General features: G+C 44.2%; 2 protein-coding genes across 2 annotated transcripts in view; one reads left to right on the top strand and one right to left on the bottom strand.

The window, feature by feature from the left end:
• Positions 1-4,891, bottom strand: part of LOC124595204 (eukaryotic translation initiation factor 4E-binding protein) — a 28,262-nt gene extending 23,371 nt beyond the window's left edge. Inside the window, exon 1 of the mRNA XM_047133842.1 lies at positions 4,421-4,891. Within this exon, the coding sequence (XP_046989798.1) occupies positions 4,421-4,562 (142 nt within the window). The 5' untranslated portion in view covers positions 4,563-4,891. The remainder of the gene's footprint in view (positions 1-4,420) is intronic.
• On the top strand, positions 441-27,233 carry LOC124595203. The gene is made up of 2 exons (XM_047133841.1): positions 441-769; positions 26,648-27,233. The coding sequence occupies exons 1-2, from the start codon at positions 605-607 to the stop codon at positions 27,065-27,067; spliced, it is 585 nt and encodes a 194-aa protein (XP_046989797.1). The 5' UTR covers positions 441-604; the 3' UTR covers positions 27,068-27,233.
• Positions 27,234-27,962: the final 729 nt, after the last annotated feature.

Genomic DNA, 27,962 nt, shown 5'->3' with positions numbered 1-27,962 from the left:
CGAACAACAGGAAATCATGGTAACGTATATACAGCAAAACAGTGGTTTTATACATAAAAAAATTAAAAAGCGGTCAGAGAGAAAACGCTCCGTAGTAATTGTGTTCCTGTCAACATCCATAGTAGCCAAGGGTTAATAAAATTCACTGCATCGTAAAGGTGCGTCCAACTACTACTGTGGCTCGTGTACTTGAGAGGCTTGCGAGCCTTACGAGTAATATGGACGGAGGTAGGCTCTTAGGGCTCGCCGCGAAACAGGCTTACGATCCGCCCGAGCATATGGCTTGCCTGTTGTCGGTACATCAAAGGGATGCGCGAAGAGCTGCGCGAGTGGTGTGGACGACAACTTGCATTGACCAGTTGGCTCTCTGCACTCGTGCAGCTTGGTCTTGGAATTATTCATTTTCTATGTTGTGGACATTGGTTTTTCTTTTAAAATGGATTGGACCGACGATTTCACTATTAAATTTATAAATATTTATTAACAACATCCTGTGTTGTGGGATGCCACAAACTCCCATTACAAAATAAAATCCAAAAAATGTGAAGCGTGGGATTCCATCGCGACAGAACTTTGCGTAGATGTGGCCGAATTAAAACGGAAAATGACCAGCTTATTAGCCACTTACAGGAAAGTCCGTCAGAAGAAAAATGAGCCTGGGAAGTCTGGCGCTGTGGTCGAAGAAGCGAGCGCTCCAAATTGGTTCGCTTTCAAAGCGTTCGAATTTCTGCACTGCAAATATCAGCCGCGGAAGACAATCAACACAGACGTAAGTAAAAAATAGTTGTTTTGGGAAAAGAATAAAAAAAATTATTCACAAACTTAATGGGGTTCGGTACCTATTAGTTTGTCTTCCACAGCTACGTTACTTTTTTGTCTTCCTCAGCTTACATTTTGGACCCTAATCATTTGTTATTTTTAATTTTTTTGTTTTATTCCCTGATATATTATTAACTTACATTTAGAAACTCCGAGCTGCCAGGAAGAGATACACAAACTTCCGGAACAAAATTTCATTATTACTTGCTTGGAGACTAAATAAAATGCTGAGGCTAGAGTAGAATCGCCAGTTCCTAAATATCTGAGCGCTAAGTGCCAACCGCTCAGTAATCGGTATAGGTTTCCAAAATTTGCTGTCAGCCTTCGCTATCTTCGTTCCAGCCAAATTTATCAAATATTGAATATCATAATAAATGAAAAGCACCAGTTTGCTTTTGTTCTACAATGTTGTTCTACCAAGAACCGACAGAAGATTCTGTTAATATTGAATATCAGATGCGGACAAGCGGCAAAATGTCTTGAAATGTATGTTTCCAACAAGCAAGTCATCCGTCAAATCCACTCCCACTTTATCTTTTTCTGCTTCCGAAAACTGTGGTCATCCACCACCTGCGTTTTCTTTGGGCAAGGTTACGTCTTCTTATATCTTCTTCCTGAGCTAACAGGCGTATCACCACTTGCTATAACCACTTCGTCCATTATTAAATTAGGAAGCTGGCACTGGATGGCTACGAGTACGGAGCGGATACTCACGAGAAAAACAGTGGCAAGCAGCGAGGGTAGTGTGTGTGGACGCAGGCGAGTCCCCTGCCACACGAATCTAACAAGCACAAGTGTGCTGAGAACGTCTAGTGTGGACACACCTTTTATCCAACCATGGTCGTCCACAGAAATTTTTCCACGACGGGTGGCAAGACTGTGATACAGCCATTTTTTATATAAGTAACTGAGCTCAAAGGTTTCGAGATGTGTCATACCACATGAACAAAATTTTATAGATGACACAAAGAACTTATTAAAGCCGAGAGAATTTATGGTTATCCACGGTGTCTAGGGATTCTGTAATGAATATTAGCTCTTTACACCAAGGGGGGAGGGGGGGGGGGGCAGAGGGCAAGTGGCTCCTCCCCCTGGCGGAGGCCTATGGCTGTAACATACAGTCGATCTACAAAAAATTTGCTGCTCCCATCAGTAAGAGCCAAAGAAGCCGGTACAAGAGAAAAGGCAATGAATTAGCCGTAACTCCTGCCTTCAGTCAAATCTTGTTTGTGGGATGTTTACTGACTGATGATAAAAGAATACTGCAAATTGAATAATACGCTGTACACGTTCTTCGCTACAGTCCAACCATGTGAAACTAACCGTCTGAACAGTTAATATTTGGTGCTTACGTACTATATTATTTTTCTTCATAACGATCGCAAACATTCCAACGTCGCACATTACTGATGTCGAGTCAATCATTACAGTACACAGCTTCCACTCTACTATGGAATTTAATTGCAGGCTCGTTTTCTGCGTTTAGAAACTCCGTTACAGCACGCTGTTTAAGCACCGACATAATACACATCGCCACGTCACACGCCAAGGTTATTTTACACGCTACAATTCGGAGCGCTCTAGCGGCAGGGGCTGAACTTGCGTCGGCGAAGCGGGGAAGTAAAATAGACTGCGTAAAATGCATGACAAGTAACACCTCAACCGACCGATATTGGAAAAGAATAAAAAAAATTCTGAGGCGTTACTTTTCAGCACTCCCTTTTAATTTACACTGGCACATATATAGGCTATAAGACCAGTATTCGATTTCCATGAGGAGCAATGTCTGCAGCCGCTGAAGTGCCTGGCACGGATAGAAACAGAAAAAATTCTATACAAAAAGGATTTACATAAATATATATATATATATATATATATATATATATATATATATATATATATTTTCAAAATTCATCTGCAAATACGCGCATGATCAAATCCAACGGTAGTGGTAATAATAAATATGTAACCTCCATGAGGCGCCTCACAGTGTCCCAGTAGTACAGGCACACCTGTAACCTCCTAAGTATTAATGCAATAGCAGAAGTAAATACTCTTCCTCCACACGATGCAACAGCAGGGGACAGAATTAAACTGCCAGGTGAATAAGTATCCACAGGTCGGGTCACGCAGTCACGTGACGCTGCTATAAATCGACAAAGCTACCTTCCACTTCTCTCGCACTCCCACAGCTGTTTGCAGTCACGCAACACAATAGCAACAACGCCGTGAGAAATGATACAATCATGTGGGCGAGATATATGTCGCTTCACAACTTCAGTCGCCACACGACATGTTTCGAGAACCTGACCCACTGTCTTCAGATGGGAAATTATAGCGTTTCATATCGCTTGTAGCGCATATGTACTAATGGCAGCTACGCACCTTTAGTCCAAATAGAATTGTAAATAAGTGTTATCAGTACAGAAATTTTATTGTTTACACTTCAGATTTTTTACCATAAACCTTGACAAAAACTGCGAAAAGAACAAAAACATACGTAATATCTTGCCGCTTGAGATACTGGGTTACTACTGATGTAATACACTAATACTTTCATCTCCAGGCGACAGTGTAGCCCGTAAGGAAAATGTGTGTAAACATATAAAAGACTGACCGATTCTGTTTCCTTTATAATTATTGTGAACAGACACCAAGAACTAATGAAAACAACGATACATAAATATTATCGCCAAGCAAGTGATGTCCCTCCTTAATTCTTGGCCATGTATTTACTCTTTTATCATAGGAACGAAATGCAGAGCAAACTATAGATAGATACACATTAATCCGCCAGCCAAGCGTTGCATCGACGCTAAATCATGTGCTAAATCGCCAAGCAATTGGTTTCCCTCCTTAATTACACTTTTATTACAAGAACTAAATTCAGAACTAAGTACAGATACTGGCACATACACATTAATCCGCCGGCCACGTGTTGCGCCGAGGCTATTTTGTGTACAGCGAGCGCTGTTCACAGTTACCGGTAATGCGAAAAATCAGAAAATCGCATGTAATTTCCTCCATCAATGCAACTGTACAGTCTTCATAACACGTTAGAACAAAAAAGTACATTTCCATTGTCTACCATAAACTGGAGTATATGTTTCGAATACGATATCTCTTTTGAGAGTGAGTAACAATACTAGAACGAATTGAAGAACCCGAACGCGAGAAGTAGGCTATTGGTCAACAACATTAAATCGCAGAGAGGAAAATAACCAGGGCATCGTAGTAATTATACTCTGTCCTACCGGTAAAGAATGATTTCGGTGCCCATCACGTTTGGACAAAGCTTTTAAGATGTATACACACAAATCTCTGAGTACTAACTTAGCTGTCTTTGCCTGGCGATAGATTAGCGAGATGCAAGTAAACCGTGCAAGCTATGAAATGCTGGCTTTTGTTCTGCTGTTCAGAGTTTCACCGACGCTTAAACCGGCTGATGTAGTACTTACGAAACTGGAGGCACTATTATCACCGAAGATTTCCAGCAAAACAGTTCGTGGAGGGTGAGGTGAGGGGAAGGAGGTGTCAGCAGAAGCAATGATTGTGCGAGCTAGTGACTACTAGTCTGATGACCGGTTATGAAATATCTTACCACCAGGTGTAGTCGAGTACAGCGTTCCTCCTGGAGTGGACGAGTAGTCTGCGGGCAGCTGAGATGCGTCGTTTATAACGACCCTCCTCGAAGGGATGCTCTGGCACTGCGTCGCTTGTCTGGCCACGGGGGACGCGGACATCTTATGAGGGGGAAGGGCTAAGGCGCAGGGTGGCTACAGCGCGTCTTGCGATCTCTGCTGCTTGCTCTCGTCGGCGTACACAACTCCACTGACTGTTGGGGCCTCGATCTTTTTAGCAGCGTCTCCCGCCGAGGACGCACCACTGGCAACACCGCAAAGGCTCCGCGGGCCGAGAGGGGGGACAGGAGGCTGTTACCGCCGTGATCTCCACTGAGGCTGCTGCGAAAACAGATCGGTCTGTATCGACTGTAGGCTGGGCTCTCGCGACACGGATCAACCCCACAGCTCGGCGTGTAACTGTCTAGCTGTGCGCACGCTCGGCAGCCGTTTTATCAATAAACGAGGAGCTAGCCAGTTTGTAACTGCGTAGTTTGCGCGCCAGTCGCCAAGGTCGCCACGAGCGTCCGTTCCTCGGCGGCGCTCGGCTTCCCTCGGAACCTGTCGTTGCCACGCCTGCCTTTTCTTTACGTGGCGCGCTGGAGTGTTGTTAACAGCAGATGGAGTAGGGGAAGTGGCATTGGGCACCTTTCTGCTCTGATCCACCTCCACCCACACCGCCTTCCCCTCCTGTTTAGCTCGACAGGCAAGCCACCACTTCCGCCCTCCCTAGCTCCTCTTCGTAAATGTACTGAACGAGGTTCAATAATTACAGAGGCCGTGCGAAATTTCGCTAGTAGTCAATGATGGAGACAGTTTCTACATTTTTGGAGTCGTCCTCTCTGTACTCGACTCTAGCGCTTCTCTGTTCTGACCTCTCTCACTTCCTACATTCAGTTTTCCTGCCGTCACCTCTCTTCGATTTATGATGTAGCTGAGAACTTGAAACAAATCTTTTAGAGACAGAATATTAGATCGAAGAATGTAAGGGAGAAGATTTTGACACTGACGAAACGTTAAGGCTTAGAAGTTCGATATCTTGACTCTTGTGTTTAATAAGCTTTAGTAGAACAGACCAAACAGCGAGGTCATCGGTCTCATCGGACTAGGGAAGGAAGTCGGCCGTGCCCTTTCAAAGGAACCATCCCGGCATTTACCTGAACCGATTTAGGGAAATTACAGAAAACCTAAGTCGGGATGGCCGGACGCGGGATTGAACCGTCGTCCTCCCGAATGGGAGTCCAGTGTGCTAACCACTGCGCCACCTCCTCGAAGCATTCAGATTTAGAAAATGATATAGGACGTCGAATGAATTAAGCAAGGAATTTGTACAACAACTTAATGATGTTTGGTTAAGCAAATCCGTAAGAAATGGCGTTGAATAATGAATGATAACTGCTCAAAAAATGTTTTGCAGAACATGCAATGTATGCGGGCGTGTTTGGGCTTAGATTAAAGGGCATAAGGAATGGAACAATAAGCATTACGAAACTAAAACAAAGAAAGCTTAAATGTGAAATACAAGCAAAACAGTACCCATAATAAACGCAGTCTGTTTGAAAGTGTGCGTGTTTGCACATGTATGAAACCAAGAACTACTGCTGACGTGGAAACTCCCTATCGCTCCCCTTCACATTTAGTGGTAATTTGGCCCACTGGATAGCCTGTCGAAAACTGAACACAGCCGGCCGAAGTGGCCGCGCGGTTCTGGCGCTGCAGTCTGGAACCGCGAGACCGCTACGGTCGCAGATTCGAATCCTGCCTCGGGCATGGATGTGTGTGATGTCCTTAGGTTAGTTAGGTTTAACTAGTTCTAAGTTCTGGGGGACTAATGACCTCAGCAGTTGAGTCCCATAGTGCTCAGAGCCATTTGAACCATTTTTGAACTGAACACAGATCAAGCATGAAAACAGGAAGAAGGTGTACTGAGCTGTGGAAAAAAGAAGCAAGATAGAAACAGTGAACGGTTCACATTAATATGTGCAATACCGAGCGGCATTAATGAACGTCGTGTTGTGGTTGTGTAGTCACGGTATGGGGGGGGGGGGGGGGGGGGGGGTCAGAGCTCAGATCTCCCTCGTGTCCATTATCTTTTTTGCACAAAATTACGAACTGTCCGTCCGGTCTTTGACGTGTCTGTTCGCTGTATTCAAATTTGTGCACATGTCGTGGTTTAATGTCACTTTGTAACAGCGACGTGTAACGAAGGGGCCTCCAGACGTACGTACCTCCTATTTGTTCCACATAGGTATCAAATATTATGCCTCTTGCGTTCCGTTTTGGACGTTTTGAGTCTTGAATTCCTTCGTTGTAACATAGTTCACACCAGTTTATTTGTTGTTTTCATTTGTGAGAGAAGTGTATGCAGCATCTCGCCTGCTCTCTCTGTTCATCAAATTTACTTGCGAGGCTAATATATTCTTCTTACCACATGACTTATATTCTGTGATGGATAATGAGAGCAGGCGAGATGCCGCATAGACTTGTCACAGAAATGAAAACAAGGAGTAAACGGGTGTGAACTATGTTACAGCGAAGGAATTCAAGAGTTGAAACTTCCAAAACGGAACGCAAAAGCATAACATGTGGTACCTGTGTGGAACTAATAGGAGATACGTACGTCTGGAGGTCCTTTCGTTACACGTCGCTGTTGTTAATGGACATTATACCACGACACATACACAAATTTGAATACAGCGGACAAGCACGTCAACGATCGCACGGACAGTTCGTAATTTTGTGGAAAAAAAAAATTGGGTAGGAGGGAGATTTGAACCCACCTTCCTCTACACAGTCCAACAACATAACCACACTTAACGTCTCTCGACATTGTACATATTAAATATGGACCGTTCACTGTTTCTATTTTGCTTCTTTCTTCCACAGTTCAGTATATCTTCTTCCTGTTTTCGTGTTTGATATGTGTTCAGTTTCTGACGGGCTACCCAATGGGCCAACTTAACACTAAATCTGAGGGGGTGTGATAGGAAGTTTTTGCCAGCCGGAGTGGTCGAGCGGTTCTAGGCGCTACAGTCAGGAACCGCGTGACCGCTACGGTCGCAGGTTCGAATCCTGCCTCGGGCATGGATGTTTGTGATGTCCTTAGGTTAGTTAGGTTTAAGTAGTTCTAAGTTCTAGGGGACTGGTAACCTCAAAAGTTAAGTCCCATAGTGCTCAGAGCCATTTGAACCATTTTGATGGGGAGTTTCCCTTGTGAGTAACATTCAGTTCAGTGGTCACTGACTGCAACACGCTTTGATCCTCCTTGGCACGATGTCCACAACGTTGCTGGCTAAGTCCGTCCCAATCTTCCGCGACCCTTCTGAGGCCGCCCAGTACCATGACAGAAGAGAAGGCGGCCGTTGAAACGATGCGAAACTGAAAACATTTTTGTGTAATTTAGCAGCACCTGGTGTCCATACTGGTGTAGGAGAAGACTTACGTATTCATCAGACAACTGTGTCGCTGAAATTTTCAGTTGTTCATCTCCATGTTTTCTCACTGCATACATCTAATGTTTTGTTATGTTAGAAACAAGCATGTGTAGACTTAGAGAAAAGCTTTTGACAATGTTGACTGGCTGGCCAGAGTGGCCGAGTGGTTCTAGGCGCCACAGTCTGGAACCGCGCGACCGCTACGGTCGCAGGTTCGAATCCTGCCTCGGGGATGGATTTGTGTGATGTCCTTAGGTTAGTTAGTTCTAAGTTCTAGGGGACTGATGACCTCAGAAGTTAAGTCCCATAGTGCTCAGAGCCATTTGAACCATTTGAATGTTGACTGGAATACTCTCAAATTCTGAAGGTGGCAGGGGTAAAATAAAGGGAGCGAAAGGCTATTTACAATTTGTACAGAAACCAGATGGAAGTTATAAGAGTCGAGGGACATGAAAGGGTTGCAGTGGTTGTAAAGGGAGTGAGACAGGGTTGTAGCAAATCCCCGATGTTATTCAATCTGTATATTGAGCAAGCAGTAAAGGAAACAAAAGAAAAATTCGGAGTAGGTATTAAAATACATGGAGAAGAAATAATAGCTTTGAGGTTCGCCAATGACATTGTAATTCTGTCAGAGACAGCAAAGGACTTGGAAGAGGAGTTGAACGGAATGGACAGTGTCTTGAAAGGAGGGTATAAGATAAACATCAACAAAAGCAAAACGAGGATAATGGAATGTAGTCGAGTTAAATCGGCTGATGCTGGGGGAATTAGATTTGGAAATGAGACACTTAAAGTAGTAAAGGAGTTTTGCTATTTGGGGAGCAAAATAGCTGATGATGGTCGAAGTAGAGAAGATATAAAATGTAGACTTGCAATGGCAAGGAAAGCGTTTCTGAAGAAGAGAAATTTGTTAACATCGAGTATAGATTTAAGTGTCAGGAAGCCGTTTCTGAAAGTATTTGTATGGAGTGTAGCCATGTATGGAAGTGAAACATGGACGATAAATAGTTTGGACAAGAAGACAATAGAAGCTTTCGAGATGTGGTGCTACAGAAGAATGCTGAAGATTAGATGGGTAGATCACATAACTAATGAGGAGGTATTGAATAGAATTGGGGAGAAGAGGAGTTTGTGGCACAACTTGACTAGAAGAAGGTATCGGTTGGTAGGACATGTTCTGAGGCATCAAGGGATCACCAATTTAGTACTGGAGGGCAGCGTGGAGGATAAAAATCGTAGAGGGAGACCAAGAGATGAATACACTAAGCAAATTCAGAAGGATGTAGGCTGCAGTAGGTACTGGGAGATGAAGAAGCTTGCACAGGATAGAGTAGCATGGAGAGCTGCATCAAACCAGTCTCAGGACTGAAGACCACAACAACAACATAGAAACAAGTAGGCGAATCTGAAAGATTAGTAACTGGCTCATTACAAAACTAGCGATCTTCTCTTCGTAACGAAACAGCACGGGCGATCGCTTGTACTTGACGCGGACCGTTACGCTAACCATATTATCCCGTGTCAGAAAACCCTTGACAGAGTTCCGGTTTGGGCAAGATGAAAATGTGATGTATTCTTAAGATTTCGTTCGCATGATCTGTTCACCTAAGTTAAATAATAAGAAAGTTCCCCGCGTGTCGAATATTCTGTAACACTAGGGGCTCTTGCTCGGACACTCCTAACCGCGCGATTTCGGACGAGGCACGCAGATCCGCGCGCAAGAACCTGCGTGTGAACACAGTGTCTCACTTGGGCAGTTCCATTTGGTTCGGTTCGTTGTCGATTCTTTTCCGTCGCTGCCGACAAGTGTGAAACGGTGCTTCGGTTTCTGTGCGCTACCTAACAGAAACGGTAGAGCACCGAGACACGAACAGATATCATTAGGTTTCTATAAGATGCGAACTCGAGTCCAGGGAACAGAAAGCAATTAAGGCATTCACATACACACATGATTCAGTTTCTGTTTTAACCTGATAGCGAATGTATCTCACTAAAAATTTTCTTCTATTGTTATTGTTATTATTATGGTGAGTGGTTTGCCAGATGTTGACGTGGATCGGCCGTTTTATGCAGTGCAATCTAAACCAGTGCTGTGGGACAAGAGTTGTTAAAAATATAACCTTTTTTGCGTTGTTCTCTCGGGTGCATCAGTTGTGTCGTATAATTTGCGAGCGATTCGTATTCAACTGCGTGTTCTGTGTGTGACTTAGAGCGCTATCTACATGCAATCGTTAACAGCACACATATCCGTACCATGTCCATCGATGGAAAACCTTTTTCAGCACCCTCCTTTGGACGAACGAAAATATATATGAAGCACTCCATTTCTCTGCCACATATTGGACATAAATCGAGTCTACACTTTCATAACTGCGGTGATTCTAAGTTAGTACAGGTGTGTATGAGGTACTGCAAATCCTATGTATACATTTTCTTGACAGTTGTCCTGTTTACAGAGTTAGTGCAGCATGGCGTGTATTTTCATATTTCAGACACTGTGTTTTTCTGTTACCTTCTAAGAGGTATTTTCAATTGCTGACGATCATTCCATAGGACTGATGTGGGCACAGTATAATTTCCGTACTGTAATCCGATGTGAACAAGCTACACTCCTGGAAATGGAAAAAAGAACACATTGACACCGGTGTGTCAGATCCACCATACTTGCTCCGGACACTGCTAGAGGGCTGTACAAGCAATGATCACACGCACGGCACAGCGGACACACCAGGAACCGCGGTGTTGGCCGTCGAATGGCGCTAGATGCGCAGCATTTGTGCACCGCCGCCGTCAGTGTCAGCCAGTTTGCCGTGGCATACGGAGCTCCGTCGCAGTCTTTAACACTGGTAGCATGCCGCGATAGCGTGGACGTGAACCGTATGTGCAGTTGACGGACTTTGAGCGAGGGCGTATAGTGGGCATGCGGGAGGCCGGGTGGACGTACCGCCGAATTGCTCAACACGTGGGGCGTGAGGTCTCCACAGTACATCGATGTTGTCGCCAGTGGTCGGCGGAAGGTGCACGTGCCCGTCGACCTGGGACCGGACCGCAGCGACGCACGGATGCACGCCAAGACCGTAGGATCCTACGCAGTGCCGTAAGGGACCCCACCGCCACTTCCCAGCAAATTAGGGACACTGTTGCTCCTGGGGTATCGGCGAGGACCATTCGCAACCGTCTCCATGAAGCTGGGCTACGGTCCCGCACACCGTTAGGCCGTCTTCCGCTCACGCCCCAACATCGTGCAGCGGGCCTCCAGTGGTGTCGCGACAGGCGTGAATGGAGGGACGAATGGAGACGTGTCGTCTTCAGCGATGAGAGTCGCTTCTGCCTTGGTGCCAATGATGGTCGTATGCGTGTTTGGCGCCGTGCAGGTGAGCGCCACAATCAGGACTGCATACGACCGAGGCACACAGGGCCAACACCCGGTATCATGGTGTGGGGAGCGATCTCCTACACTGGCCGTACACCACTGGTGATCGTCGAGGGGACACTGAATAGTGCACGGTACATCCAAACCGTCATCGAACCCATCGTTCTACCATTCCTAGACCGGCAAGGGAACTTGCTGTTTCAACAGGACAATGCACGTCCGCATGTATCCCGTGCCACCCAACGTGCTCTAGAAGGTGTAAGTCAACTACCCTGGCCAGCAAGATCTCCGTATCTGTCCCCCATTGAGCATGTTTGGGACTGGATGAAGCGTCGTCTCACGCGGTCTGCACGTCCAGCACGAACGCTGGTCCAACTGAGGCGCCAGGTGGAAATGGCATGGCAAGCCGTTCCACAGGACTACATCCAGCATCTCTACGATCGTCTCCATGGGAGAATAGCAACCTGCATTGCTGCGAAAGGTGGATATACACTCTACTAGTGCTGACATTGTGCATGCTCTGTTGCCTGTGTCTATGTGCCTGTGTTTCTGTCAGTGTGATCATGTGATGTATCTGACCCCAGGAATGTGTCAATAAAGTTTCCCCTTCCTGGGACAATGAATTCACGGTGTTCTTATTTCAATTTCCAGGAGTGTATATGGTGCATGTGTCACTAGAAATCAGTCCGCCCCCGGTAGCTGAGAGCTACCCTTTGTAATAAAAAAACTGAGTGAACGGATAAACCAACAACCTGAACGGGTGTCATCGGACGTCTGACACGAACAAATTCAACGAACAATATAGAACAAAATGAGATAAAAGAGTGGTCAGCGTGACAGAATGTCATTCCTAAAGGCCCGGGTTCGATTCTCGACTGGGTCGGAGGTTTTCTCCGCTCAGGAACTGGGTGTTGTGTTCTCCTAATCATCATCATGTCATCCCCATCGACGCGCAAGTCGCCGAAGTGGCGTCAAATCGAAAGACTTGCACCCGGCGAACGGTCTACCCGACGGCAGGCCCTAGTCACACGACATTTACATTTACTAGGAATCTATGTTTTTTTTTTCTTTGGTGTAGAAGGAAGTAGTTTTGTCATCTTAAAGTTCGTCACCGTAGCGAGTGCGATAGAAAACTTGCAGGGTGAATGTATGTCAGATGTTGGACGTACATGTCCTGCATTAGAGTATTAAGAGCATTGCACTATGCATAACTAATATTTCGGAAACCACATGGCTTTAACATTATAGTATGTTTAAGTGTAGAACCGTGTAGCCTTAGGAGTGTGTGTTGATGTTCTACGGTCATTTCTATCTTGCCGATGCCTTCTTGGTACGGACCCTGACACTAGAACATAACTTTAGAATCGAAAGCACAGTTGATTTACGTAAAATGGCTCATCTCCATACATCTGGAACTCTATCGTGCATAAACCATACGTTTCGTCTTAACCATCTGTTATATCATCGTAACACTCTTATATCTACTTTACTCCTCCTCAGCAAGTGCGCAGCTGGAGAGTCTTGTGGACTTGGATGGGTGCAAAACTAAGACTGATGCAGAACTGTCTTCGCTGAACAGCAGTTACGGATTCAGTTTACTTTGTTCATGAGATGTGGAATGTACTGGTTATAGTACTCTCCTAATTCTGGTCAGCTGTAACTTAAATCGGCGATATTGCTGTAGGGAGGGTTGGTCAAAGACAATGTCGGGAGATCTTCCAATCTCCAACTTTGTCCTAAGAATGTGAGAATACTCTGTGGCTCCCTTCCACATAGGGAAGGACAGGCAACTATAATCGTAAATTACACACTGTGATCAAAGTGCTGGAAATATATAGATAACCTAACTGCATCGATACAGGACGCTGCCTGGTACATTTGGTGTATATGTTCGAGAATTAACAATGAATGGACCTACTGAGCAGTCATCTAACTGCATTAGCAGTCTAGTATATGTTACATGCAAAGTAGTGTAGGGGTGTTTAGTGATGATACAAAATTTGGCAAGCATGCTGCCGTGTCATTTGTCGGGGTTTAAATTATGGAAAAGTTCGTAAATTGATTAAATTGATCGCACTATCAACTGTGGTGCTTATTACAGTACATTGTTCCATATCGACGGTGTCTTTTCCATCCTATCCATCTACTGGTATGCTGTTGATTACAACATAATGATTGAGAGATACCAATCGTTTGAAAGGGAGCAACAGGTTGGGCTTGACCGGCACCGAAACAGTGACCGCATACATGGTTGCAATATAAGGAATCAATGCTCTTCGTTTCTTCAGAATAGAACACCTAGACATCTGCTACCCTGTCACTGTGAAAGATGAGGTTAAATGTAGAGATCATCACCTTCGGCAAGCTGGTTGGAAACACTCCACAATGTCGCAAACTCTTCCAGTTTCCATATGTTGCAGTGGATTCCATGTTGTTGTTGTTGTGGTCTTCAGTCCTGAGACTGGTTTGATGCAGCTCTCCATGCTACTCTATCCTGTGCAAGCTTTTTCATCTCCCAGTACCTACTGCAACCTACATCCTTCTGAATCTGCTTAGTGTATTCATCTCTTGGTCTCCCCCTACGATTTTTACCCTCCACGCTGCCCTCCAATACTAAATTGGTGATCCCTTGATGCCTCAGAACATGTCCTACCAACCGATCCCTTCTTCTGGTCAAGTTGTGCCACAAACTTCTCTTCTCCCCAATCCTATTCAATACTTCCTCATTAGTTATGTGATCTACCCATCTAATCTTCAGCATTCTTCTGTAGCACCACATTTCGAAAGCTTCTATTCTCTTCTTGTCCAAACTATTTATCGTCCATGTTTCACTTCCATACATGGCTACACTCCATACGAATACTTTCAGAAATGACTTCCTGACACTTAAATCAATACTGGATGTTAACAAATTTCTCTTCTTCAGAAACGCTTTCCTTGCCATTGCCAGTCTACATTTTATATCCTCTCTACTTCTACCATCATCAGTTATTTTGCTCCCCAAATAGCAAAACTCCTTTACTACTTTAAGTGCCTCATTTCCTAATCTACTTCCCTCAGCATCACCCGACTTAATTAGACTACATTCCATTATCCTTGTTTTGCTTTTGTTGATGTTCATCTTGTATCCTCCTTTCAAGACACTGTCCATTCCATTCAACTGCTCTTCCAAGTCCTTTGCTGTCTCTGACAGAATTACAATGTCATCGGCGAACCTCAAAGTTTTTATTTCTTCTCCATGAATTTTAATACCTACTCCGAATTTTTCTTTTGTTTCCTTTACTGCTTGCTCAATATACAGATTGAACAACATCGGGGACAGGCTACAACCCTGTCTTACTCCCTTCCCAACCACTGCTTCCTTTTCATGTCCCTCGACTCTTATAACTGCCATCTGGTTTCTGTACAAATTGTAAATAGCCTTTCGCTCCCTGTATTTTACCCCTGCCACCTTTAGAATTTGAAAGAGAGTATTCCAGTCAACTTTGTCAAAAGCTTTCTCTAAGTCTACAAATGCTAGGAACGTAGGTTTGCCTTTCCTTAATCTTTCTTCTAAGATAAGTCGTAAGGTCAGTATTGCCTCACGTGTTCCAGTGTTTCTACGGAATCCAAACTGATCTTCCCCGAGGTTGGCTTCTACTAGTTTTTCCATTCGTCTGTAAAGAATTCGTGTTAGTATTTTGCAGCTGTGACTTATTAAGCTGATAGTTCGGTAATTTTCACATCTGTCAACACCTGCTTTCTTTGGGATTGAAATTATTATATTCTTCTTGAAGTCTGAGGGTAGTTCGCCTGTCTCATACATCTTGCTCACCAGATGGTAGAGTTTTGTCATGACTGGCTCTCCCAAGGCCATCAGTAGTTCTAATGGAATGTTGTCTACTCCGGGGGCCTTGTTTCGACTCAGGTCTTTCAGTGCCTTGTCAAACTCTTCACGCAGTATCGTATCTCCCATTTCATCTTCATCTACATCCTCTTCCATTTCCATAATATTGTCCTCAAGTACATCGCCCTTGTATAGACCCTCTATATACTCCTTCCACCTTTCTACTTTCCCTTCTTTGCTTGGAACTGGGTTTCCATCTGAGCTCTTAATATTCATACAAGTCGTTCTCTTTTCTCCAAAGGTCTCTTTAATTTTCCTGTAGGCGGTATCTATCTTACCCCTAGTGAGATAGGCCTCTACATCCTTACATTTGTCCTCTAGCCATCCTTGCTTAGCCATTTTGCACTTCCTGTCGATCTCATTTTTGAGACGTTTGTATTCCTTTTTGCCTGTTTCACTTACTGCATTTTTATATTTTCTCCTTTCATCAATTAAATTCAATATTTCTTCTGTTACCCAAGGATTTCTATTAGCCCTCGTCTTTTTACCTACTTGATCCTCTGCTGCCTTCACTACTTCATCCCTCAAAGCTACCCATTCTTCTTCTACTGTATTTATTTCCCCCATTCCTGTCAATTGCTCCCTTATGCTCTCCCTGAATCTCTGTACAACCTCTGGTTCTTTTAGTTTATCCAGGTCCCATCTCCTTAAATTTCCACCTTTTTGCAGTTTCTTCAGTTTTAATCTACAGGTCATAACCAATAGATTGTGGTCAGAGTCCACATCTGCCCCTGGAAATGTCTTACAATTTAAAACCTGGTTCCTAAATCTCTGTCTTACCATTATATAATCTATCTGATACCTTTTAGTATCTCCAGGGTTCTTCCATGTATATAATCTTCTTTCATGATTCTTAAACCAAGTGTTAGTTATGATTATGTTGTGCTCTGTGCAAAATTCTACCAGGCGGCTTCCTCTTTCATTTCTGTCCCCCAATCCATATTCACCTACTATGTTTCCTTCTCTCCCTTTTCCTACACTCGAATTCCAGTCACCCATGACTATTAAATTTTCGTCTCCCTTCACAATCTGAATAATTTCTTTTATTTCATCATACATTTCTTCAATTTCTTCGTCATCTGCAGAGCTAGTTGGCATATAAACTTGAACTACTGTAGTAGGTGTGGGCTTCGTATCTATCTTGGCCACAATAATGCGTTCACTATGCTGTTTGTAGTAGCTTACCCGCATTCCTACTTTCCTATTCATTATTAAACCTACTCCTGCATTACCCCTATTTGATTTTGTGTTTATAACCCTGTAGTCACCTGACCAGAAGTCTTGTTCCTCCTGCCACCGAACTTCACTAATTCCCACTATATCTAACTTCAACCTATCCATTTCCCTTTTTAAATTTTCTGACCTACCTGCCCGATTAAGGGATTTGACATTCCACGCTCCGATCCGTAGAACGCCAGTTTTCTTTCTCCTGATAACGACATTCTCTTGAGTAGTCCCCACCCGGAGATCCGAATGGGGGACTATTTTACCTCCGGAATATTTTACCCAAGAGGACGCCATCATCATGTAATCATACAGTAAAGCTGCATGCCCTCGGGAAAAATTACGGCTGTAGTTTCCCCTTGCTTTCAGCCGTTCGCAGTACCAGCACAGCAAGGCCGTTTTGATTATTGTTACAAGGCCAGATCAGTCAATCATCCAGACTGTTGCCCTTGCAACTACTGAAAAGGCTGCTGCCCCTCTTCAGGAACCACACGTTTGTCTGGCCTCTCAACAGATACCCCTCCGTTGTGGTTGCACCTACGGTACGGCTATCTGTATCGCTGAGGCACGCAAGCCTCCCCACCAACGGCAAGGTCCATGGTTCATGGGGGGGTGGGGGGGGGGGAGGGTGGATTCCATATTTTTGTTAATAAGAAACACTGTCTCTGTCTGTTATCTCAATCATCCTGTGTGTTGTGGGAGCAGCATAGTTCACACTGTGCAATGTCCATCTTTCTTTGAGAGCCAGTGGATCAAAATGCGTTAATGTCAGTTTAGCACCTACACAGACCAAGTCGTAGTGAGAAACAAAGGGTATGGCAGTGTACAAAGCTGTAGTCATACACTGAGTGGATGTTTTACAACATAAAAAACAATGTATCAAATTGCTTATGGAAGAACAACACAGATATGCTCTCTTGCAATTGACAATGTGTGGGATATGGTCCTCCTGGTCTGTGCAAGCGACTTCGATCACTGGCCACCTGTTTGAATAGGACAATACCAGTATATTTAATAGGGTCGTCACGTGTGCTCGATGTCAGCATGCAGACAGTATTTGTTTTCGATATATCAGAAGAGAGGGATGCGGCACTATCGAGTTCTCTACTGGGTGACATCAACGGACTTTTTATAGTTCTTAATTTTCCTCTGATGGATGGTACAAAATGAGGATACAGAGAATGTTTGGGTGAGGGGAGAAGATCTCATTCGTGCTGCAATACCTGTACGTAGTTTGGAGAAGCACCACAATGCAGTAGTAAAATCCTCGTCCTTCTTCAAATTCCCATATGATGTGGAGTCTTCCTAATTTTCCCAATGAGAAACACCGCCATAACTGCTCGCACTTTCTTTTCTGTTACCTCATGTTGCAGGAGAAAGCTTCGTTTGACACTACCCTTAGACATTGTACATGGTTGGGGGAGCTATGACAACATGTTTTCAGTTCGACCAAGTGGTCAAAGCATGGTCCTGTCGCATTAACTCAGCCCACACACTTTCTCCATGGGATACAGAAGGTGGCAGATATAGTGCCCTCCAACTTCCACTCAGTTCCAACTTAAATTGGGATGATCCCATGGACAAAGCTGCAAGGACGGCGGGGCAGAGATTGAGGAGCAATTACAAGATGCAGAGGGACTGTCTAAAACCAAACTGGAGTTTTGCAGTATGGGGTCCTTAGCAGATAGGTTCGAAAAAGATGACTCTTTTGAGATATGAGAGTGCTACAAATATGATTCACTGGTGGCTGTAATCATTAGAAGACATCTCCATAGCTTCCAATGCAAGTATGTGTTTGAACAGAAATACTTGATTCCAAATCACTGGCAGCACATCTATTAGAAAACGTAACGCTACAAATCTGAAAAGCCAGTGTATTGGTTGTAGGATTTTGTACATTCCTTACGACTTCACTCTAGTGTTGCATTTTTAAGTGATTCTTCACATAGCACACCATCTACTGCATGTGATCATTCTGTCAACCATCATCCCTCCCTCACCTACAACCCTGTGGATACATAACAGAACACTGTACACTGTCTACATCGTATCATTATAGAGTGTGTTACAAATACTCTTTGTTAGCGTGGGAAATATCTAGGTGCGGAAACATGGAGTTGCAAGTATCAGGTTTATACTACATATCACTTTCTAAATTCGGTGATAAGGGCGATTTTATTACGAGTTTACACTGCTGGCAATGTACATCTGCCCTTCTGGTCTGTTAATACACATCCCCTGATCACTGACTATGTTCAATGTCGTGGTATTTGTGTGGAAGACCACTTCATTGAGAAGCAATACCATATCTCAATTTGTAAAGCATGTTTTTTTTACAAATTGAGATATACTAAAACACCAACACTTCCCCGCCTTTTGGAAGACGGCCAAGGTCCTGATGTTCAGGAAGCCGGGGAAGGACCACAGCCTCCCACAAAATTACCGACCCATCAGCCTTCTGAGCTCGCTCAGTAAGATTGTTGAGAAGGTGATTCTCAAACGCATCACTAGGCACTGCATAACAAATGACATCCTGAGACCGGAGCAATTCGGCTTCAGGAATCACCACTCCACAACACAACAACTCCTACGGGTTGTTGAACATATAACACATGGCTTCAACATAAACAAAGCTACAGGGGCAGTGTTCATGGACATCGAAAAGGCTTTCGACCGTCTATGGCACAACGGCCTCATCCGCAAACTCAGCGACGCGGGATTCCCCAACGGGCTGCTGCGTCTAATACAGTCATACCTCACAGACAGGAGTTTCAACACTGACGTGCAGGGAAAACAATCAACACGACACGGTATACACGCGGGAGTACCCCAGGGAAGCATCCTAGGGCCCCTACTGTTTAACCTCTACATAAACGATCTCCCAACCACACACAACACAATGATGGCAGTCTACGCGGATGACACTGCCATCCTTGCGCAAAACTGGAAACCATCAAACATTACGTCACGCCTACAGACTGCACTCAGAGTGGCTGAGCCTTGGTTGGAGAAATGGCGTGTTAGAGTAAACGTCGACAAGTGCGGAGCCGTTCTGTTCACTAGAAGACCGAAGCAACTGCGCAAACACCGCTACTGCAGACCAATAACTCTACATGCACGTCCAATACGTTTCCGCGAGAAAGTCAAATACCTCGGTGTCTGGCTGGACCGAAAATTACTCTGGGGGGACCACATACAACACATGACCAACAGAGCTAGCGCGAGGCTCAAACAGCTCTATCCTATGCTCAACAGGCGTAGCACACTGAACAGAAGGGTGTCGAGGTCCATGTACATGACACTTATCCGACCCCTGATGACGTACGCAGCTCCTGTCTGGAGATACGCTGCGCCTACACGCCTGCGCCGTCTGCAGCTCATACAAAACAAAGTACTCAAAATCATAAGCAATGCTCCACGATACAGACGCATCGCGGACCTTCACCGGGAATACCGACTTGAGACTCTCACGGAGGTAATCCACAAACTCACCACAAGACTATACAGAAACTCCAGACATTCGCAGAACCCGTTTATTCTGAATCTGGGGAACTACGACCACAACCATAGATGGAAACATAAAAGATCAAAAGACATACTTGTAAGGACATAACATCTATGGCCAAGCATACGCAAACATAACGGCACAGGCGAGCCCCTGTTAATCAGACGCCATTACTGGATATCCAGCTGAAATACACTGTCGAATAACTGGCACCACACAGGGAAGCCGTACCGTACACTGCATGCAAACAAACTCCATACATCCCCCACACAGTGAGATGATCTATGGCCGATCTCCCACTACTGTATAACGATCTTGATTGTTCCAGGAATGTAGCAGCTGCAGCAACTGGGACACATCGCCATCGCTTGTCACGGTAATGATGCGTGATACCTATACTAACAAATCCAACCTTGCATGAGCTATCGCAGCTAGTAAGCCACTACTGCTCTTACTACCCATCCCACTGTCGCAGAGGTTTTTTCCCCACGGCACGAGCCATGGCACTTTTTTCCCTCTGCTCTTCAAATCGCTACCCTCACTCGCGTTTCGTCCACTATCTATCACCTGATGGACCGTGTTAATGCGTAGCCTTATCCAGACGCACGGACAACATCACAGCCCAGCATCCTGTGATCCACTTACTAGATAACTAACATGTTTACGGAGGTGACAGTAGAACTTTTGGTTTGGTCACCACGTTGGTGCGGGCGTGGAGGGGCCCCATCTCTATTTATTAAATGTAAAGCATGTATAGTTTTTGTCAACAACTCTTGCGTGTACCTGTAGAACCAAGACCGCTTTTATGCAGGGTGACAGTAACATAGTTATTTCGATCGTGTTTTTCATAGCGTGGTTATTACGCGAAATGTATGTTTCTGGCGGTGGAATCCTTCAGCTTCCTCATAAAGAACATCGTCTTTCCTTGAGGGATTCCCATTTATACTACCTGGTGAGTGTAATCCAACTGCTGAAAAAAATTAGTCGCCATGCACAGTGACTCTCATGATCAATTTAATTAATTAGTGTATCATTTTGATATCAATGATGTGCCGCCTGGTGCATGGAAGCGGTGGCTAGGGTACCATGGATATGATTTGAGGGTGGGAGCGGTAATCAGACGTTTTTACATTGTGGCAATATATTTTAATGAAATTTCACCGAGCGAGGTGGCGCAGTGGTTAGCACACTGGACTCGCATTCGGGAGGACGACGGTTCAATCCCGCGTCCGGCCATTCTGATTTAGGTTTTCCGTGATTTCCCTAAATCGATCCAGGCAAATGCCGGGATGGTACCTTTGAAAGGGCACGGCCGACTCCCTTCCCCATCCTTCCCTCATCTGATGAGACCGATGACCTCGCTGTTTGGTCTCTTCACCCCAAACAAAACAACAACAAAAATGAAATTTCAATCTCACCTACACAGGGAGCAATGACCATAATAATAAAATCAGATGTGTTACGGAATTTATAATGTGATATGTAGTGTAAACTTGATATTTACAACTCCTCTGAGTGGTTACCTTAAGAAACTTGGAATGTGGTGAAGGATTTGGTCACTTTAATGGAAGTCGAAAGTGAGGAGGCATCTCATGACTGAGCTAAATCTTAGCATCCTATCATGAGCCAAATATGAATTTAGTATTCTAGTCCTGTGATGCAGGACATAACAGATCCTAAGCTGATTAGAACAGATATTTTTACCTGATGAGAGAATACTTAGAGGAAATATAGCCTATGCCATAGTGTTGTACAGGGTTTTCACAACAAGAAACGATAATTTGGCGATGTGAAAACGCGTATATGCCCTGATTTCTTCTGTCTTCGAAAATAACTCATAAAAGAGAGAAGTCGACATTTCACATAAGAAAATTAGGTGATTGGTCAACAACATCACTGCCTCGGATTGGGCAAAGTGGATTTTTTAAACCGGGGACTGGGGGATGTCCATGTCAGGGATGGGACTGCAGTTAGCCTGAGTTGGGCCGCATTTTAACATGGCTGGCGGCGGGAGTGGTCACGAGACCTCGGCGACCAGAAATTGTGGATTAGCTCAGACTGTGATAGGCTGTTAGGTACAAAGAATACGCTGACCTATCTGATCTTGCCCACGGTAGTGAGGGCTGGCAAAGTGGTCAGTTTGCTGGGTGAGCGGCGACAGAAGTGGATGTGTGTATTGGCTGAGAAGATTCCCTATGACGGGTGTTTGCATTGGATGAATATTCCGCCCATGTAAAATGATCTGTTGACTGCTTGGTGACAGTCACTCTGAGCTCTGAGCGTTCGGTACAGTGGCCGTGTGGACGCTGGGGATGTGTGTTCAGATGCTGGTATGGCTGACTTGGATGTGAGTCTCTGCCGCTTGGCGTGGGTGGGGCTACCCTGCAGTCGGCGGATTGCGCGCGCTTCGCGATCGCTTGTTTGGTTGATCGGTAGCATTTTTTTCACCAGATATTTTTAGTGGAAACATTCTGGTGAAGGGGGGTGTTTGCGCTCTCATACATCGGTGCGTACAATTCCTCGGATATATTTAGCATTACGACCTATTTTTGGCAGATGTTTCATTACTTGATCTGCATAATGTTTGCATGTGATACTCAAACGTCGAAAATAGATGAAAGGAGGCTGATATCTGGTTTGTGGTCGGTGGTATTTAGTAACGTGTTCTGTGATTAGGACATAGGACAGTTTTGACATTTATGGCGGCGCCTGGCGATAGATACACATGCGGGAGACCCCATGTGCTGACTACTATATGGCACTTCATTCCATTCATGATCTGTAGACCACTTTAGCAGGGCTTAACTGTCAGTGCAATATGACTGCTGCAAGTTTCTCGATATGTAAAAAATAGTTTTCCACTGAAATTCTCGTAACTTGTCCATATGCAGAAAGTGGTGTACAGTGCTCGCGCGCCAGCAGCAGCAATTTGGTGGGAAAATTCAGTAAGACCGAATCATAATGCTCCGTTACCAGGAAATTCCATGACGTCAGAGAGCCTCAAGCTATCCTTTGTGGGTGGCCATAGGAGTCTCGACAGACTGGTTCGAGCAGGACAGGGGTAGAAAGAGGTATCTACAGAAAGTCCTGTGACGTCAGAGAGTCATGTGATCTCTTCTTTGTTAGAGTATTCAGAGACAAGTCCAGCCATATCAGCCTCCTCTGGTTCAGACAGGTGGGATGCTGTCCCCTGCCCACCATTGTGTTCAAAAGTGTGTGAATTCCTAATGGACCAAACTGCTGAGGTCATCGGTCCCTAGACTTACATACTACTTTAACTTATGCTAAGAACAACACACCCACCCATGTCAGAGGAAGGACTCGAACCTCCGGCGGGAGGAGCCGCGCAGTCCGTGACAGAACGCCTCAAACCGCGCGGCCTCACCATTATGGCTTTAGAAGATCTGCAGACCAGCATTTGTATAATATCGAAAATTCTCGTCTGTAGGACAGTGTTTCGAATTCTAGGACAATCTTTTAGACATCCAGTCTGCTGTGTGTCTGTGAATTTCTCAGTCGGTTGTGGTTTCCACTATGTGTCATCAAATTTTAGACATGTGATTGTTCTGATTTTTCCATTTGTGCTTAGAAACCAGTGTACTTCGAAAAGGGAGGAAAACAAAAAATTACTGCCTTAACATCCCTGACTAGAGCAGCAAATACAAGTAAGCCCACTCAGCATTTCCTTGCATGATCGGAATAAAAAAATGCTACAATTGTTAAAATATTCCCTACAGCCTCGTCACCCACAAATAGTTTAAATAAACAGTATTCCATATGCTGCAGTCAATTTCCCAACAAATTCTTTAACTAAATAAATAAACTGTATTCCAAACACTGCTTTTTATCCTAAAATTGTTTAAATAAACAATATTACACACATTGCCTTGTCTACCAGAAATTGCTTAAACAATATTCCATACACCGCAATCGATTCCCTGTCAAATACCCAATAAACTGAGTCTTTTTTCGGACAATTTCCAAGCGGGACAGGGGATGGGGAAGGCTGGGGGTTTCCCAGAGGGGAGGGGTTAATTACTTGATTGATTTAATTAATTATTTAATTAACTTTGTATCAAAAGTGTGCAAGTATCAGTGAGAGGGTTCCCTGGGGCGCGGGGGAGAAGGAGGGTGTGGGAGGAGGGGGAGGGCTGGGGGGAGGGTTTCGTGGAAGGATGGATTATCTCCAGGGGATCATAATCCGCTAAGCAAACAATATATTAAGGATCTTTCAATCAAAAGAGAGTAACAGGTTTGCCCCTGAATGCATGCTTTCCCCTGATGTAGGCAATTCGCAGTAACAAAACGTGCCACAAGGAACTTTTCCGTACGACTTAACGAGTTGCTGTTACGAGGGTGATCCCAAAAGTAACGTCTCCATTTTTTATAGAATATAAAGGAACGGTTATTTACAGTAAATTGTACATAGTTTCGAAGCTTGAAAATTTTTTTATTTTTTGTGTAATCGCCATTTCAGTCAACGCATTTTTGTAAACTCCGTAGCAATTTTTGTATGAACATATTACACCAACACGCCGCCATGCTATTGAAGAAGCATCGGACCGCACACTTTCACCTCGTTGTCGTCACTGAAGCTCCTTCCAGCGAAGTGTTATTTCAGCTTTAAAAACAAGTGGTAATCACTGGATGCTATGTCCGAATTATGGGATTGATGGATAATTATGTCCCATCCAAACTGTTGCAGAAGATCCACAGTTTGATGGGCGATGTAAGGGCAAGCATTGTCGTGGAGAAGACTTACGCCCTTGCTCAACATTCCTCTTCTTCAGTTCTGAATCGCTCGTCAGAGATTTTTAATGTCTGACAGTACCTGTCGGCATTTATTGTTGTCCCAGAAAACCTGGCGTCGAACAGCAATATCCCCTTTCGATTCCAAAACATGACTTTGCCATGACTTTACCAGCAAGACTGTGTTCGTTAGAATCTTCGCTGCTTGGGTGAATGAGAATGCCGCCACTCAGAGGATTGTTGTTTGGTCTCAGGTGTGAAGTGGAAAGCCCAGGTTTCATTACCTGTGACTATTGTTTCCAAAAGGTTGTCCTTTTTATTTGCATAGCGTTGAAGAAATTGGCGGGAAGTTTCAACGCATTGCCATTTCTGATGTTCTGTCAGCATTCTTGGGACCCGTCTTGCGCACACCTTCCGAAATTTCAATATTTCAAAGTCCGTTGAAAGGTGCTTCGAGAAACCTCGGGAACAACGTTGCAGAGCTCATCGAGAATGATCCGATGATCTTGAAGTACGATTTGTTCAACCTTTGCGATTGCCTCTTCGGGAATTGGCGGTCTCCACTTCTTTCCTCGATGTGAACTTCAGCGCGATCATCTGCAAACTCTCTACACCACTTGTGGACATTTTCGACATCCGTACACGACCCTCCATGAACTTCTGTCAACTATCGATTGGTTTAACGCCTTTTGCAATCGGCGAACTTCGCACCTGGCGGTAGTGGCTAACAGGAGCTTCGTGACAATTGGCTACCAAGTCAAGAGTGAAATCTCCAGCGGATGTGCAGTGGTTTCTGTAGAGATTGGAGGGATCAGGGGCGGTTCTAGAAGAAGGTCAATGAGGTGGGAGGCTAATGGCGGGGGAGGGGGGGAGGGGGGGGGGAGGGGGTTTGCGGAAATGGGATATCGCTTAACAAAAGGGGAGTTGGGGGTCCTCCACCGACAAAATGATAAAATTTGGTGTTGCTGAAATTAGTTTTTGGTAACTGTTTTGGAGTTTAGGGTAAAAACGTATCTACAGAATGTGTGTGCCCGGGAAAATAATACGATTTGACCCAGATATCCGGCGATTTCGAAGTTTTTGTCAGGGGTGAGCAATTTAAGTGTTGGTAGGCATACCCAGCATATTTAGCTTTCTTGATTATTGTAAGTGGTACTCGTACATTATTATACATCCAGTGTATATTAATAAATAATAAGACGCCCATTTTAAGTTAAGTGATATTTATTGGTTTAGATAGCAAGCTATTTGCCGCTCTTATTCTTTTGTTAAAATGTGTTTGAAATACATTGCAACCTATATTGCTACATAATTATAAAAAAAAAAGATTGAATCTGTTGAAGTAATATATTCGCTGATTTTTTTAGTCATTTTATCCAGTGTAATATAATACTCCATTGGGGGGAGGGGGGCTACAGCCCCCATAGCCCCCCCCTTACCACCGCCCCTGGGAGGGAGCAAGGAAAACAACAGTATGGCCAACAGCTACGCAGTTTCCCTGCGGCCTCAACGCTTGTACCAAAAACATTTTCCACTACGTTCCGAGCACGTGATAATCTATAGTTAAGTATTCTACTGTCGTGATCTAAGTCTCATGCGAACAAGGTTGTAAAATGTTTTCTTTCAATGACAAAGCTTTACCACCCAAAAAACAACAAAATTTAAATTATTTATTGTTTCATTGTTACTTAGCAAATTTAATCGTTCCTTCTTCAGTGCTTGAAAGAATTCTATGTACTAAAGGATTCCTCCATCAGATATTCTTCCATTTTTCCCTACATCAGCAAATATGAAATCGTGAAGTGCATTTAACAAACCGAGTAAAACCCGCTGCATAAATTCTTGCAATTGAAATAATGATCTCCAGAGTGAGATGATAGTACAATGCATATACGTTTTCCATCTAATGCTCCTCCGCTGTTTATAAATCGCCACTTGTCTGCGAATCATTTGGAAATGTCCATCCATTCCTCTTTTGTTGTAGGGAACTGATGCAAAAAGAAAACAAAAGTAATGTAATATTTCACCTTTTTACAGGGATATCAAGAAACAGAACCTATACATGTGTCTTCGTCAGAACCTCCAAAAAAGAAGAAACGGAAGCGTAACATGATATCAGCTACATTTGACATGATGAAAACATGCACCAGTGCTCTGCAGCAGCTCAGAAGGGATGATTTGAACGAATTTGAAGCTACTGGAATTAATGTGGCTAAGAAATTACAACGGATGGACCCTATACAGGCAATACATGCTGAATCTTTAATTAATACAGTGCTGAAGCGAGGTTTACTGAAAACATTGACTGCGCAGACTGATTTGTGTGATAATAATGCATGTAATGTGAGATTGTTGTCAGCGCGCTGCCATGCTTCAGCACCTTTTTCCCCATCTCCTTCTGCATCTACAGAGTCTCACACTTCTGCTCCTGAAGTTACTTCCCTCACTACAGTATAACGCCAATACGATAATTATGTGACCACAGAGTAATAATAGTGACAAGTATTTTTTTAGTTTTTGAGCAATGAAATCGCTAAAATTTTGATGCTTTTTTAGTTTTTTCAGCGTAATTATAATCAATTTATTAAATAATAATTATTAATAAAATAACCAGTACTTTTAATTGTTTGTCCTCATTATCTCTGGCTGTAGCGCACCATTAAGTGGTTTGCATGGCTCTGGAACGATGTTAGACAGCGACAATGCAGAAATCCCTTTGACAAATTTTAAATCTTCCATGGAGCGACGTGTTGCTAAAAATCTGAGGGTAGCCGTAACACGGTCTTCTGCAAAAATGCTCTTCCTCATCATAGTGTCCCTCCGGATTATTCTGTCCTTGATGACGTCCAGTAATACATCGAATGTTTCATTGTCCATTCTTAAATAGTTCCGATAGTCATCTTGGTAATTCTCTCTCTGCTATTTAATGAAAGAAGCGTGATTGTGACGATACCTGTACTCTTCAACCCAAGTGCCATGTTTTCCTTTTTTTTTCATATTCATAGGTACAATAACTACTCCTGTAGTAGCGATAATAATACGTGCTTGATTGGTTTCGGCACGAAATAATGCTGCAACTAATGCGCACGCCGCCCACACGCCACGCAATATATTAGAACTGACCAAACTCCAAACGCCGCACCTGCTCGCGTTTTTCACAATTTACACGCAGGCAGTGGCACGAGACACTCCTGAAAGCCGACTAGCGCGCGGTAGGACCGTGGCCCGGACTTCTCTCCACCTCTCCACACATCTGAGCGCCTCTGTTTCGCACGCAGATCTGCCCCGCCCAGTCGCGCGGTTATAACAGTACGTGTGAGGAGGACCCCTATTACTAGAAAATGCATTTTCG

This window comes from Schistocerca americana, chromosome 2 (genome assembly GCF_021461395.2).
Source record: "Schistocerca americana isolate TAMUIC-IGC-003095 chromosome 2, iqSchAmer2.1, whole genome shotgun sequence".
In the NCBI taxonomy this organism is placed as follows: domain Eukaryota; kingdom Metazoa; phylum Arthropoda; class Insecta; order Orthoptera; family Acrididae; genus Schistocerca; species Schistocerca americana.
Note: the sequence above shows the minus strand (reverse complement) of the source record. Positions and strands in the feature narration are given on the sequence as shown.

What these genes read in the sequence shown, in the direction of transcription:
- LOC124595203 (XM_047133841.1), top strand. Translation starts at nt 605, where the DNA reads ATGACCAGCTTATTAGCCACTTACAGGAAAGTCCGTCAGAAGAAAAAT. An exon ending in GGAAGACAATCAACACAGAC is followed by an intron (nt 770 to 26,647) that starts GTAAGTAAAAAA and finishes ACCTTTTTACAG; the next exon opens with GGATATCAAGAAACAGAACC.